This window comes from Cnephaeus nilssonii (genome assembly GCF_951640355.1).
Source record: "Cnephaeus nilssonii genome assembly, chromosome: 1".
In the NCBI taxonomy this organism is placed as follows: domain Eukaryota; kingdom Metazoa; phylum Chordata; class Mammalia; order Chiroptera; family Vespertilionidae; genus Cnephaeus; species Cnephaeus nilssonii.
Window position 1 is genome coordinate 93,204,992 of NC_137072.1, and position 16,027 is coordinate 93,221,018.

At 49.0% G+C, this 16,027-nt stretch overlaps 1 protein-coding gene across 10 annotated transcripts in view; it reads left to right on the forward strand.

Moving 5' to 3' along the window:
* APBB2 (amyloid beta precursor protein binding family B member 2) overlaps positions 1-16,027 on the forward strand; it is a 336,993-nt gene that overhangs the window by 267,760 nt on the left and 53,206 nt on the right. For 9 of the 10 annotated variants that reach the window (XM_079777652.1, XM_079777646.1, XM_079777651.1 and 6 more), the window contains one exon: positions 1,247-1,374. In XM_079777652.1, the coding sequence (XP_079633778.1) occupies positions 1,247-1,374 (128 nt within the window). Of the gene's footprint in view, positions 1-819; positions 963-1,183; positions 1,375-16,027 lie in introns of those variants that run through there. The other variant, XM_079777655.1, reaches the window with a different exon arrangement.

A 16,027-nucleotide genomic window follows, 5' to 3' on the forward strand; every position in this document is an offset into this window, starting at 1 on the left:
CTTTGGGGAGATTTCAGATCATCCTGGATCACAGACGTAGACCCTCAGCTTACACGGTGGCCAGCAGAGGCACCGAAAACCCATGTCTGCCACGTAAGCAGTGGCGCTTGTATTCACTCTGAGAACCTTGGACGGGGACCTAAAACATCCTTCTCAAGTGCCAGGCCTCAGGGTAACGCAGCTGTCCTGCTCTGGGACTTGAAGACCCATCAGGAAGCCTCACCGTTCTCCCAGCCGGGCCTCCCTAGCTTCCGGGTCACAGCACCAGGGGTGACCATGACCTTCAGGAGGCACAGTCTTTCAGTTGTACAGCAGAGTTGAATCATTTCTTAAAAGTATGCTCCGGGAATTTCAGGGGGAATAAAGTTGAATAGTTAGCATTCCCGCCCTGAAAGGGCCAACCTCTGTGGGGGGACAGGAGGCCAAAGCCCAAAACCTGAGTGGTGATGTGGGAGAGAAGGAGCCACGACCTCCCCCTGCGGTGGTGTCTGCACAACACCCTGTAGCTAAGGGCATCACGGGCTGTGTCAGGCCTGGCGCAGGTTAACTGCCAGCCACAGCACACAGGCATGAAGTGGCGTGAGAGGTGAGAAGATACGGACATCGATGTGGCTCTGAGAGGCCGTTGAGGGGCCAGCTGGGGTCTGGCCAGAGGAAGGAATGGGGAGAGCATGGCTGTGTGAGGACGCCGGGCATGGAGTTGGTGAGGGGCCAGATTCTCCAGGGAACCCACCTTTTTCTTGAAGATTCAGAAATGTAAATAATGAAAAATTAGAGCCCACAAGAAAGCAGGCCAGGGACACTTTCCAGAGGACTTGGAGAGGGAGAGAGAAATTGGGATGTGAGGCAGTATGAAAGATTTATGAATTCTTTACTCAGGAGAGGGTGTCTCTCCCTTTAGGAGAACAAATTCGAGACCACGGGGTGGCTTCTTTTGCTCGTTGAAAGGACACCCTAGGCCAGTGGTCGGCCAACTCATTAGTCAACAGAGCCAGATATCAACAGTACAACGATTGAAATTTCTTTTGAGAGCCCAATTTTTTAAACTTAAACTTCTTCTAACGCCACTTCTTCAAAATAGACTCGCCCAGGCCGTGGTATTTTGTGGAAGAGCTACACTCAAGGGGCCACAGAGCCACATGTGGCTCGAGAGCCGCGGTTTGCCGACCACGGCCCTAGGCAGCCACAGACATGGCGAGGGCGTGTGCGCTTCGGGAGGAGGCTAACGTGCTCTCTTTGGCTCCAGGGGAAGGACATGTACCTGATCCTGGAGAACGACACGCTCAGCCTGGTGGACCCCATGGACCGCACGGTGCTCCACTCGCAGCCCATCGTGAGCATCCGCGTGTGGGGCGTGGGCCGCGACAACGGCCGGTGAGTGTCCGGGGGCGGGGCCGCCTGTCCCCTCACCAGGGGCCCCGGTGTGGCTCCACACCTGTTGCTGCACTTCACTGAACGTGCAATGACGGTAGACTTCCTTCAGAAATGTAAAGAACGACAGCTGATTTCTGTCCCCACCGCGGAGGCCCTCCACGCTACTTCCCCTCCTGGTTTCGGTACCTCAAGCCTTTGGTCAGTTCTGGAGCCTGCCTTCGATTTCTGCGTGTTTCTCCTCCTGCTCATCCTCATCCAGCGACGTTCCCAACGCACCAGGCTCCCTGAACCCTCACTTCCCTTCCCCCCTGCTCTGCATTCTGTTTTAATCCTCCACTCCATTCGGTTGGGTCTGGGCCGTTCGTTCCCCATGCCTCCCCCTGGTACTTTGTAGAAGGCTTGTGTGGGGGAGCAGCTTATGTGGGGGAGCAGCTTGTGTGGGGGAGCAGCTTGTGTGGGGGAGCAGCTTGCATGGGGGAGCAGCTGCACAGCCTGAGTCACCACCTTCAGATCACTGAGTCACGATCACCAGGAACTCGGGGGCTTAGGGTGGCTGAACTTTTTAACACGTTGAAACATCTGGTCATATCCAATCTCTACTCAATGCGTCTTTTTCCGAAATTCTGAAAATGTGTGATTGACAGAGGTGCTTCTTACTCAGGTGTGTGGTGAGTTTTTTGTCCTCCAGGCTGACTGGAAGTTCTGATTTTCATGTTCATATTCTATCTAAAAAGCGGCCGTTATCACAGACGCCGCGTGGATGCCACCGGTCAGCCCCTGGGCTGCATTAAAGGCACCGAACGCTTGAATCACAGCTGAGCCCTGAACGACGCAGGCTTGAACTGCTTGGGTTCACGTGTTGGACCCAAGTAGTTCAAACCCATGTCATTCAAGGGTCGGCTGTATTCTCTAACTGCAGTTGGGAATCGGAGTGTGTGAGTGCCGACTGAACTTATATGTGGCTTTTCCACTGCTCGGATGGTTGGTGCCCCTAACCCCCCTGCGTTTGTTCCGGGGTCAACTGTTTACTTAATCTTCGGCAACTCTCAAGGTACCTGAGGACCTCGGAGCTTTTAGGCATGCGCTATAGGGTGGTTAGTTACTGCATTGCTGAAACTGGGTAAGAACATTGTCAACACGGGTGAAAATCCGGGACAGCAGCGAGGTGGCTCCCCTGGTGCCATCCTTGGGCATCTGGTGTATCGGAACGGGTGATCCTCTCTAGAGCTCTGCCTCGGGTCGCCCCTGCCTTGGTTCAGTTGCAAGTTCTACGCCAGAAAGGAAAATGGTTAGGCATCCATCGGTCGAAGAACAAGCATTCTTGCTGGAACCAGACTCGAGAAATGGTCTGTACAAGAAAGGGGAGGCGTCCTCTGACTGCTGGTGGGATAACCCTTCCGGGAGCACGGTTGTGCCTGATTGTGCCTGAGCTTCCGTAACGGAGTGCGGAAGGGCGGCCGCTGGGCCAGGTGCTTTGAGGGGAACGAGTGGGTAGATTAAGTGAACACACCTGCTCTTCACTCGCTCGCCAGAGCTGTAGCACGGGAGTGGATGCCCGACACGAATTGATTAATTTTACAAGGAAAATACCTGCTAATGTTTGCTCAGCATTGAACATGTTTAGCCTTGATGGGAGGGTGTAAGACACCTGATCCTTCCCTGGTTCCTGCCCTCCAAGTTTGTTGGTTAAGGCGGGAGCCAAGGTGAAGATCATTGTAAACATGTACAAGGAGGTGGGGTTGTGTTTCCTTAAGGGTACGTTGTGAGCGGATTTCACTGATGAGGTGTTCAGCCCAGTCCAACTCTTTAAAGTGAGGCCAAACGCTACATGTTCAGGAAGAAAAAAAAAAAGATTCAAACTCCAGTTGACTGAATTATTTAAGCTCTGAGCCTCGGTTCCTGTCATCTGTGAAATGCGGATCATAAGGACCACATAGCATGGTATGTTGTGCCTGTGTGTGTGTACAGTAACTGGCACAGTGATGGGGACGCGGCCAATGCTTAGTGGGTGTTAGCTCTGGATTTGTCAAAGCACTAGCGGGTGCAGCTAATTACGTACGTGGCTTCCTTTCAAAGACAGGGTGGGTCCTGGCCTCAGGGAGGTTTCAAGAGCAGCTTATCATGTGATGCAGAGGAGGAGAGGCCAGACGCTCCTCCGAGTTCAGTTGTCCTACGAGGCAGGAAGAGCCTCACCTCTGCCCGCAGGGATGTCAGTGTAAGTTAGGTTACATTGCCTTGGTTATGTCTTTGAGAGGTGGGCTGGGTTACCCATGTTTTTTAAACCACTTCTTCTTGCTCAATGTTAGTAGGTAAGTGTTATTTAGAAACTAGAGGCCCGGTGCTTGAAAATTCATGCACTGGAGGGGGGTCCTTCAGCCCGGCCTGCCCCCTCTCACAGTCTGGGAGCCCTCAGGGGTGTGAGGCAACCCTGCCATCAGGGGAACGTGACGCCTCATCACACCTCTGCTGCTGCCACTGCCGGCAGCGCAAGCCTCAGGCAGCCCTGGGTGGTTGGGCAGCCGCCATCCGAGGCTTGCCTGCGCCTCGGGCCAGCCCTGGGCGGCTGGGGGGCTGAGGGGACTGGGCACTGCCATCTTGTGGCCGTGGGTGCCTCCATCTTTGAGGGCGTGGCAGTCAATTAGCATATTCCCTCCTTATTGACTGTGGGCACCGCCATCTTTGCGACGACCTGAGGGTCTATTAGCATATTCCCTCTTTATTAGATAAGATTGTTGGTGAGTTTTTTTTTTCTATTTTTCTCATCACCATTTATCCCCTTTTCCCTCTTCCACCTCCACCCACCCCACCCCCTACAATCACCACACAGTTGTCCACATCCATGAGTTCTCTCTCCCCCCCTCTTTCTCTCACTCTCTCTCTTTCTATTTTTGCTCAATTCCTCCAACTTCTGTAATTTAGAAACTCGATCAGGGTTCCCTGTGGGCTCTCAGGATCTGAACAAGCTCATGTGCTGGTTGGGGCCTTGGGCCAGATTGCAGCAAATAAAAATGTATGTCTGCCAGTGAAAGGTTCTATTTCCCCCATTGGTCCCCGGAGTTTTCATTCCCTAGAAGAAGGGGCCTTTGCATTCCTGATTTTTTTTTTTTTAACTTTCTTTTGCTTTTGATTCTTTTTTTTTTTTTTTTTACAGCCATTTACAAGAGCAAATTCAATTCGTAATGCCGCAAAGGGAAGGGGTTTGCGCTTTGCATGAATAAAACATAAAAGTGTTTCATTTTGCTTGTGGAAACGAGCCTGTTTCTCATTCTCTTTTGTGGCTTTCCTTGCCGAGAGACTGGAATCTCTTAGGGGATCTCTTGACGTGGTTGACGTGGAGAAGGAGTGTGTGTATACCCGAGCCTTGGAGGGCACAAGTCCCCCTGGAAGGTCAGAGTGCTTCACTAAGCCATGCGATTTCCGAATTTATACGTTATTTTGGGTTTAGCCTATTCTTAAGGCTTTCAAGTGGTTTTGATTTGCTCTGAAGGAATTCCTTAGGGAGTAAGTGTACTGTAGGTGAGGGGGTGACCTGGGGGTGACCTCCTTTCTCCCACGGGTCCCCAAGGTTGATTTGAGAAGCTGCTTCTTATGAAGGAGTGGCGGTCACATTGGTGTTGGTTCCCTGTGGGGGGTTGGTGGTTGCTCGATGCGGCTGAAGGTTTAGTCTTGGTCCTGAGCCAGGCCTGCCTCTGGCATCCCTTGGAGCGCGTTGGCATTATTGCCGGGCAGAGGGAGGGCTGCCTCCGCTCCCTGGGCCATTCTGTACTTTGGTTCCTTTTGATCACCGCGGGGTCCGTGTGAAGGCTCCAGACATGGAGTGGGGAACGGGGTTTCATGAGCCTTGTATTCCGATCAGAGGCAGCACCGGGAGCACCCGGACTGACCTGCTCTCTCCTGCCCTCGTCCTTCTGGGTGTGAGTGGCTCTGGGCCTTCGAGCTGGCCTTTTGCCCCCAGTGCCCGGGCAGACGAGCCCAGTGCCACCTGTCTTCTTGTCTCTGTGGGCCTGCCAGGCTGCCTTTCCCAGGATGGGGCGGGCTGTTTCAGGGGCCCACGCTGCTGCCCGGCCTCAGCTCTCTTTACCGATGGGGGCCCTGGGAAAAGCTTCCTCCCTGTTCTTTTATAGAAGAATCAGAAATAGGCCACGTAATTTCTGAACATAGGGGACTTTTAATAGGACTTCTCCCTCTTCTTGTGGCGGATATGCCTCCATCATCTGGACACACAGGTTCTTACATACGTTGCCAATGGGCAGTGGAGTGCTAGTCCACCGGCTTCCCTTGAGGCAGGAGCATAGGCAGATGGTACAGTCACAGGACCTCAGACCCCATAGTGGGATTCTCCCTAGTGATTTGCATATCAGGGTGCCGTGGAGCACTAATGAAGTAAGACGTTCGTAGACTTTCCTTGAGAGAGAAAAAAAAAAAGGTTCTAGGGTCAGTGGGGAAACTGAGACCTCCTGGGAGGTTTTCCTGTGCTGACGAGCACTGGGACCCGCCAGGAACGCATTTCCGGACCCGAGCGGACCCCTTTTCTTCACGGAAACGCGGGCACATGGAGCACACTTTGGGAAAGGCTGCTTTGGCCAGCCAGCGCATTAATTTAAATTAGTGACAATAGATTGCTACTTTGGCTCGTACGAGAAGAATTGAATCACTGCTCATAAACAGCCGCTGTAAGTTGGCACCCCGTTGGGCCTGCTCTAATAAAGGTCACCGTCCTGCAGCAGCAGCGGCGGCTGTCACAGCCACTGTGCACAAGTGCTTTTTAAAAGGGCTTTCTTCCGCAGTACATGTCGACCCGGTGACATGGCTCATGGTCATAGTTTGAAGAACTAAAACTCTCCTAGCAGGCATTGCGTACACTTCTTCTGTTTTTTATGAATAATTTTTAATAAAGTTTTACCATGCCATAGAGCATCCATGAACTTCCAAATGAGTTTACCTTTCATTGTTTTATCTGGTTAGGATCTCAGGGAACGTTTACCTAAAGAATATTGTGCCATGCGTGCAGAATATTTTCCCCTACTCTCTGCTCCTAGGATATTCCCAGCTGGCTTTTTCCCACAAGCCCCTGGTTTAAGTTGTTTTGGAGGCTGGGCACAGCAGGGTGCGACTCCCCTTCGGTGGCCTGTCTGGGGCAGGGCATAAACAGACCCCTGGGATCTCCCTCTGTCCAAAGAGGATGCTCCCCTGTTAATCCTGACAAGAGATGATGGATGGTCTGAAATGACCTGGGGCCCGAGGGGAGACCGGACTCTGTGGCCTGTCCCTGATCTTAAGGATCTGGCTTCCTAATTGATGAGAAAAGACACAGGTGTGCACTGAGAGCAGAGGTTGACAAACCATGGCCCCAAGCTAAGCGTGGCCTCACATCTCTAGGGGGTTGTCTGAAAAAATAGAAATTAGCCAAGAATACAGATGTGGAGACTCCACATGCCTGGCTTTGGCTCTTTACAGAAGAATGTTAGCAATGATGCTTTCAGCATAGGGTTGGGGATCTTCTTGGCGGTTGTAGGAAGTCGTGTGGAAAAGGCCAAGTCCTTTTCTTTCCTACCTGTGGCTCAGTTCTGCCAGGATGCCGGGTACCTGAGCACTGCTCCCCTGGTTCCTAGAGCTAACCCTCTGTACTAACCAGGGTCCGGTCACAGCTAAAGTACCAGGTTACTTGTCCTGTGGCAGTCTGCAGTGAGCAGTGCTGTCTGCAGGCAGCTCTGGCCACACGGGCTCTGTCTGTCCCTCTGTGTCATCCCTCCAGGGTTGTCCTAGTCGGAATGGGTCAAGGGACCTGTCTCTGAGTTGAAGCGACCTGGAACTTGCATTTCTCACATTATACTCACACTAGGGGCTCAGTGCACCAATTCGTGCACCTTGGAAGGAACTGTGGGTCGCATGAGGATGCAGTGGGCACAGGGGTGGGTCTCGGCCCATCCTCCATGCCCCCGCCTGGCCCCTCCTGCCGCGGCCCCCAGTTCCCTGTTTGCTGGCAGCCCTGCTCCCACTCGTACCTGCTGACAGCACTGAACGATCAGGACTGGTGCCGGGCACCGGCAGTGGGTGTGAACAGGGTTGGTGCCGGCAGCAGGTGCAAGCGCCCGGCGGGACCGCGACACATGGGAGCACAGAATTTTCAGTAACCACCAGAGGTTCGCCCGGATGACAGTGACCTGCGCCCTGCCTTGGTCTGGCGCCCCCGCTCACCTGCTCCACCATCCCACCGCAGCCAACACCCACCATGTTCCGCGCGCGCCCCCTGGTGGTCAGCACACGTCATAGCGACCGGTTGTTTAGTTGTTCCACCGTTCGGTCTATTTGCATATTAGCCTTTTATTGTATAGGATTCTGTTCACATCCTGTTGGCCCAAGGCAGCTGCAAAAGACTCTGGGAAATGGAGTCTCTAGCCGGGCTGACAGTTGTCAAGGTAAAACTACTATCCAAAAAGAGAGGTGAAGCTTCCCCTGCCAGCTACTAAGCTGCGGTCTCTTAGCTCCGAGCCCACCTTCTCTGCTCCGCTTTGTGAGGCCGGGGCTGGGACTCTGCAGAACACATTTCTGCTTCTCTCGTTTGCTGCCTGTTGGCTGTGACTGGAAGGAGACTACAAGGCTGGAGGAGGAAGAAGGAACCTGCTTCCTGTTGCTGTGAGCATCATCCTGGACAAGCTTCCTCAGTTCGAACCCCACCCTGCAGGTTTTCCAACACTCACGGCTGCACCCCACCCCTTCCAGAGCCCCCAGCACCACCCGCTCTCCTTAAAGGTCTGGGTTCTGGAGCCTTGAGGCCTTTCAGGCCTAAAGACCAGCATCCGCCATGCAGGTCATCCTCCTCAGTGTGAGTGCATTTGCTCCCTGGGGCGCCACCTCCAAGCTTCTACGGGTGAATGATTCCCACCTGTGTCCTTTGTTCCCTGCAGGTCACTGCCCCGCCTTGCCATCGCTGCCTTCCCGGTAACCTCTCCATGTTCCCTTCTGGCGTTTTCAGTTTCCTAGTGATCTTACATGATCTTCTCTCTGTTCAAGTAACCGTGTGCTCTCTGTCTCCCGCCTGCGTGCTCCCTGGCTGACCTCCCAAGGAGCTGGTGCTGACTGAGGAGGCAGCCGGCACAGTGCAGAGGTGGCCGCCGGAGCAGCTTTGTTGAGCAGCAGCGAGTGGAGCTGTCCTTTCTGTTCAGCTGCACCCACAGCAGGCGACACACAGCGCTCGTGCCAAGGAGACGTCCTGGCTAATTGGTAGAAGTTGGCAGAGACAAAGGGCAGTTCTGTTTCAGGTGACAGGGGTGGAGAGATAGCGGGCTGCTGGGTTTTGAGTTAATCTGAAAGTTATCTCTATTTTTGCCTGGCAGTTGTTTCTTTTCCTTGGAGTAATGGCAGGGGGCAGGGGTGGGGGGTAGGGTCTCTGCATAGAGGATGGGGACTTTGTAATGACGTCTAGTCAGAGGGTTCTCTGAGCCAGACAGTAATGAATGATTGATGGATTCCAAACCCGCTGATGAAAGTGTAATCCGGGGGATGCGCTGTCCTGCCTCGGGAGAAGGGTCCTCAGGGACACAGCTATAATTCTCTCCCCGGGCTGCGGTGTTAGCTTGACCTCTAGAGTTGATTTCTTTTTCATGCAGCCCCATGAGAGGTGGAGGCATCAGGGTGTACTTGACCATTTTGCTGACTTACAGTGTAGTTATATTTTATCTCTTTAGAAGTGGCTTCCTTGCCTTCTGTTAATCATGCTGGGCTGCTTGCTAATACCTTCAGCTTAGAATAACCTTTTAGGGAAGACATTGTAGGGGATCATCCGGGTGGTTTCCCTCAGAGGAATGTGTGAAGGCATTTCCAGCAGATCTTTCACAGTGAGACTGTCCCTGCTGGTGCCTATGCGATGATAGTAGTATCTTCTGAAGATCACATCATCCATTTTGGTAACTGGTTCAGCACATGATCTAGCATTTCTTATAAGCATGTTTCAGCACCAGCCAGTGAAGTGTGGAGGCCTGAGGTTGTTGGGGGGGGGGGGGGGGAGAGAGGGAGAGAGAGAAACAGAGGAAGGAACAAAGGAAGGAAAGGAGGGAGGGAGGGAGGGAGGGAGGGAGGGAGGAAGGAAGGAAGGAAGGAAGGAAGGAAGGAAGGAAGGAAGGAAGGAAGGAAGGAAGGAAGGAATTATCATGCTGATCCCTGAACAACTTCCACTGCATAACTCCCCAGAGTCCCAAGCCAGATGAGGATTGGGGCTTTGTGGATGCCACTGGGAGAGATCAATCATGCTTGGCTGCAGTGATTCTCAGTGTCAGCCCTGAAGTATAGGTCTTCTTGGAATACTTGGAGCATTCCAACCACAGAAGGAAGAATGATTTTAGTGGAAAAACAGCTTAATAATCCACATATACATGGCTTAGTGTCTTAGAAGAGAAAGTTGTCGCTTTTCTAACCCAGAGCCTGGCTTGGTTGCTGGCATGTGGCATAAGCTCAATACACAGTTAGGTGTGTGATGAATGCTGAAAGCCTCGTGTTATTGCAGACAAATGGGCAGTCACTGCTTTCCATGCACAAGTCGTCACCTTGAACTTTTTAAACTCAAATGCAGTCATCTGAGGCTTTTGGCTTCATGGTGAGTCTGATCATTGGGAACATAGCGTAGCTCCTGTGATCTGTTGCAACTCACAGAACACTTCTGACACCAGATGTGTGGGTTTTACACACCAAGCAATTCTCCAGTTCTCTGCGGATACCAACTGGATGTCCTACAATTTAATTCAAATCTACCTACCTGTGGTTAGTGAAGATTTCACAGTTCCACAAGATTGGATGCCAATCACAAGTCCGGAACACTGACCCACTAGCTATACATCAGGGATTACCACGACCCCTCCTCGGATTGGGTAATTTGCTAGAATGGCTCATAGTCTCAGGGAAACATCATAAAGGCATCCTATATAATAAAAGGCTGATTTGCAAATTGTCCCCTCGGGAGTTCAACCGACTGGGAGTTCGACCACTCGCTATGACGTGTGCTGACCACCAGTGGGCAGCGCAGAACGAAGGAAGGCCCTGGCTGGCAGCCAGCAGCGAGGGGAAGGAAGGCCCCGATTGGCCCTGATCACCGGCCAGGCCTAGGGACCCTACCCGTGCACAAATTTCGTGCACCGGGCCTCTGGTTTATAAATGGGCAGCCAGATAAAGAAGCAATAGGTTGTGATCCGGAAGAGTTGCGATCACAGGAGCTCCTGTCCTCAAGAAGTTTGGGGTGTTCCACCATCCTGCACCTGGAGGTGTTCACCAAAGCGGAAACTCTCCCAACTTTGTGGTTTAGGGGTGTTATGGAAATCTCATTACATAGGCAGGTTGATTAAATCATTGACTGTTGGTGATTAGCTCAATGTCAAACCCCTCTTCCCTCCCTGATGAGACTGAAAAACTAAATATGTATTTCTTATCATATTATAACATCACTGTAGCAGTTAGTCACTGGAGAAGACAGATTTGAGAACATCAGGTGGGACTCAAGGAGTCCCATCACGGACAATTATGTGAAGTTTGGAGATCTAGAATTGGTCAGCTGAAGGAATAGTGGAAGAGGAATCCCACCGTTTGCTTTTAATGATGGTTTTTTTTCATGCAGTGACGTTGGGGACGCTTAGTGTCCCAGCCTCTATATCTGCCATGGGGGTCGCTGCTGGGGTGGCAGATATGTGGAGGAGCTTCCTTAGAAGCATCACACGTTGTTCCCAATTGTACTGTTTTCATGAAGATAGTAATGTTTCCTTGAACTGCTGCCTGGGTCAAACATATAAAAAATTGGGAGGAACTTAAACACATGGGAGATTAGCGTTATTCTCTTTTTTACTTTAAATATCTGAAAACTAGAGGCCTGGTGCATGAAATTCATGCATGGGTGGGGTCCCTAGGCCTGGCTGGTGGACAGAGCCGATCAGGTTCCCTGCCTCCCCTCCTCCCCCTCTTCCTTCTTCCCTTGACGCCTCTGTCTACTGCCAGCCAACCTCCCAGTCCCTCCCTCCGGCCGGCAGGTCACGATCGCCTAGAAAATTACTCACTCAGATGTTTCACACCAAACACATGCCAAAGGGAAAGAAACGTTTGAAAGTACTGGGGACAGGGTTGGGGTAGGTGTGCATAATTATAGGCTCTGATGGAGACTAGGGATGGAGGAGGACTGAGTACAGGGCTCACAGACTTGTGAGTAATGGCGGGGCAGGCGGTAGCACACAAAGGTCAACCAGACGTGGCTGCCTTTCTCTTACAGACGATGCCTCATGTTTCTTGTTGCTTCTCTATACCTCGTCACCTACCCTGTCTTGCCCAGTTCACCCCTTTCAATGAGTGGCTGCAGGTGCATGTTCAAGGGCCCCTATTTTCCTGCACAGAGCACCTGTCCCATTGGAGACCCACCCTCAGGCAGGGCTCGTGGCCATGCCCTCTGCCCTGAGCTGCCAGCCCGGGATGTCATGATAGAGTCGAGTCCCTTGTTACTGGGAAATCATTCATGGCCCCTGCCTCTTGATTCCTAAGTTCGTTCCTGCCACCCCTGCAAAGAGAACTCCTGAGTGCACATTTGTTGGAAACAAAGCCAGAAAAATTTAAGTCTTAATCTTTTGCTCAGGAGAACCAAACACTTCTGTGTGGGCACTGAACCAGGTCTGCACAGGAGGCACACTAAATGGGTAATGACATCCTGGCATACGTTCTGCAGGGATTTTGCAGACATACCAACAGAAGCACTGGTGTCATATTTTTTAAAGTCAGTCCTTCTTTGATTAGAAAATCCGTGAAATAGGTGTTTGATTCAAATTGCAAGTATCCAGTTCCCCTGGCCGCAGCCCCTCAGCAGCCCCTACACCCCATCTGCCTTGGGACATAACTGGAGTGGGGATCGAGATTAAGGAGAAGAAAGCACAGTCATTCCTAAATCTCTAAGCCGCTGTCTGAAACCCAAAGAGCTCAGCATCCATTTCAGCTGCCTTTGGAGGAAACTTCTCTCCTCACTGCTACCATGAGGTCATAGACTGTGAGTATGGCCCTACTTGGCTAACCTATTTGCCACCTTTGCTCTGAGTGTGGTAGCAGCTGCCTGCTGGAATGCCAAAACATGGCTGTTACACTCAAAACTGAGAGTAACGTCTTTAACCATCTACTCACCTAACCCCATCTTCCTAGTTATTCATTCTCCTGTGTTCTAGATTCGTGCATTCATTCACTCGTTTCTGCATGCATGCATTCACTCACTCACCCAACTCCTGCTACTCCACCATGGGTAATGGCTCTGTCATCTAATCAGCTGCACGTGTCAACAGCGTGGGGGTCCTCTTACCCTCCTCACATTCAGGGAGGGCTCAGCCCTAATGATTCAGCCTCTTTAGTACTTAGGTCAAAGAATAATTTTTAAAAAGTTAAAAACAGACTCATATACACAGTAAGTAATAAGCAAAGCTGGAAACAATTCAGATGTTCATCAGCAGGTGAATGGATAAGCAAATTATGGTATGTCCATACAATGGATGTTCACTCAGTAGCAAAAAGAAATCAACTACTGATAGTCACAGCATAGCTCATTCGCCAAAGAATTTTGCTGAGTGAAAGAAACCAACCGGCCTCCCTCAAAAAAAGGTTCATACTGTATGATTTTATTTCTTTCAAATTCTAGAAAATGCAAGGTAAACGAATCTATACTAATGGAAAGTGAATCAGTGGTTACCTGGGAAGGGACATAAGGCAGGGATTATAAAGAGACAAGAGGAGTCTTTGCAAGGTACAGATATATTCACTGGTTTGATTGTGGGGATAGTTTCACAGGTGTATACACATGTCAAAACTTATCAAATTGTATGTTTTAAACATATGCAATTTATTATATGTTAATTATACCTCAATAAGGCTGTTTTAAAAGTGTAATTTTAAACATATACAATGAGTAATATGTCAAAAGTGTGTCTAACTCATGATTGAGGGAACCAGCAGGACACCAGAGCCAGGTAAAGGAATAGGAAAGACAGAATCTTCCAAAACTGGTCATCAATCCACCAGGAAGCACAGGTGCTTTAAAGAATCACAAAGATCCCAAGCAGGATGAATTAAACACACACACACACACACACACACACACACACACACAACTGTACGTATGTATATATATATGTATGTATACACACATCACGTTGAATGGGAGTTTTATCTAAGTTGCTGATTATGTGTATGTTCACCTACATAAAAATAAATTTTGCAAGGACGGTAATTAGATTTTTTAAAATTGTGTGAACGCTACATTCTTTATAGTCATCTATTTTTCTGTGTTATTGGCTTTCAAACTTATTTTGTCATAACCCATAAGAAACATAATTTATGACATGGCCTGATTTCCCCCTTACCCACCCTCCTCTCTTCTCTCTCTGTCTCCTTTACTCGCTCACATATAGCTAACAAAAATTTCACACACTGTTTACCTTCATTGTGTGTCCGGCCCTGTGGTGTTTTTCGTCTTTGCTACTCTATTCTATTTAACTGTTTAAATGCTGCTTATCACCACAAATTGGTCATAGTCTGAATAACACTGATCTTGGTTAACTTTTCCAAAAAGTTTTGAGCTGAACACTGTACCAGTTTAATAACTTGTGTATAAAGAGAGAGAAAAAAATGATTCCACGGTCTAAAACCAATGAACTTCCAGAGGGTCAGCTTTTCGGGGTCTGCCAGGCTAGGCAAGGCTGAAGAGCACTGATGTAGGGATTCTCAATGATAATTATGTGTCAAGTTATTGTATTTTAACAAAGCTAAACTCTTAGACTTTTCATTTGCTTAGCACTTCACCCCCCATGCCGTCACTGAAAAGGGCTGTTTGATTATGAGCGTAGCTTTCATTGCAGTCAGTGAATATTATCTTTCTTAAATAATTTGGTTAAGAGTGATAATTGCATAGTTTATCATGTTTCCCTTTTTGCCAGGAAGTTTCAAGTTAAATTAAATCCCTAATTGTAGTAATAATAGTAGATTGAACCATAGGACTGCTATTATTGTGGATCAGAAATGGTTGAATGTGGTTTAAATTAATATTTAGCCTAATTGATTTACAGAATTACTTCTTCCTTCTAGTTGGTTTTAAATTTTACTTTTCTAATTTAAGAGCCTGATAGAATGTGTGTCTTTTATTGCAAATCACTTAATTCTTTTGCGAGGCAAATGGGATATAAATTTTAATAAACAAACAGAATCCAGTTATAATGCCCCATTAACCAACAGGGTGTTTAAAACAGATTTTCCCCCCAACTTTCCTATTATTCAATAATTGGGAAATGCTATGCATTCTGCAATAGGAGTATTTTGAGGGTGGGTTGCTTTTGTTTCTTTGTTTGTTTGTTTACTGTAAAAGTCCTCCGGAGTGGCTCAGAGAACAACAACATTAAAAACATATCTCGCCCTAGTCAGTTTGGGTCAGTGGTTAGAGCATTGGCCTACGGATCAAAGGGTCCCAGGTTTAATTCTCACCATGGGCACATGCCCGGTTGTGGGCTCAGTCCCTAGTAGGGGGTGTGCAGGAGGCAGCCAAGCAATGATTCTCTCTCTCTCTCATCATTGATGTTTCTGTCTCTCTCCCTCTCCCTTCCTCTCTGAAATCAATTTAAAATATATATATGTATATATATATCAATTCGTAGTTATTGACCAATCCAAAAGACGTTTGTGGCCCTGTACATGAATTAGAGAATAATAGTGTCACAGAAACTGCCTCAGCCCTAAAGCTATTGCTGCCAAAGTTCTGTTCCCCACCACCAGGGGTCCCATTACCAAGATAAGCAGCTATTACCAAAAGCATTAACATCTAATGGATGGTGTAGACTTTCTTAATATATTTCCCCCACAAATTCGATGGCCTAGAGCCTTGGTCCGCAAACTGCGGCTCGAGAGCCATATGTGGCTCTTTGGCCCCTTGAGTGTGGCTCTTCCACAAAATACCACGGCCTGGGCGAGTCTATTTTGAAGACGTGGCATTAGAAGAAGTTTAAGTGTTAAAAATTTGGCTCTCAAAAGAAACTTCAATCGTTGTACTGTTGATATTTGGCTCTGTTGACTAATGAGTTTGCCGACCACTGGCCTAGAGTAATTGCCTGTGCCCCTTTCTTGCCCAAAGGAAATGTTGTGGTTTTTTTAAAAATATATTTTATTGATTTTTTATAGAGAGGAAGGGAGAGGGAGAGAGACAGAAATTGATGAGAGAGAAACATCAATCAGCTGCCTCCTGCACACTCCCCACTGGGGATGTGCCCACAACCAAGGTACATGCCCTTGACCGGAACAGAACCTGGGACCCTTCAGTCCTCAGGCCGACGCTCTATCCACTGAGCCAAACCAGTTAGGGCCCAAAGGAAATGTTTTGATGTATCTCTACATACCTTCGAGCTAAAAGTTGCTTTATCTTTTCTATTGACATAAGGGAAGCTATGGAGGATATTAAGAAAGAGAAAACTGAATCATATTCATTAAACTCACTAAGTCAAGGGTTGGAAGTAAAGGGAGGGGAAACTTTTTAAATTAAAGATAAGATTTTAATATGTCTGTACTGTACAAATTAGAGTGCTTCTTTAAAAAAAAAAAGAAGAAGAAGATGGCCCATATCTTAAGTCTTTATATCTTGGCTCACTTTTAATCAGAACGTTGTTAA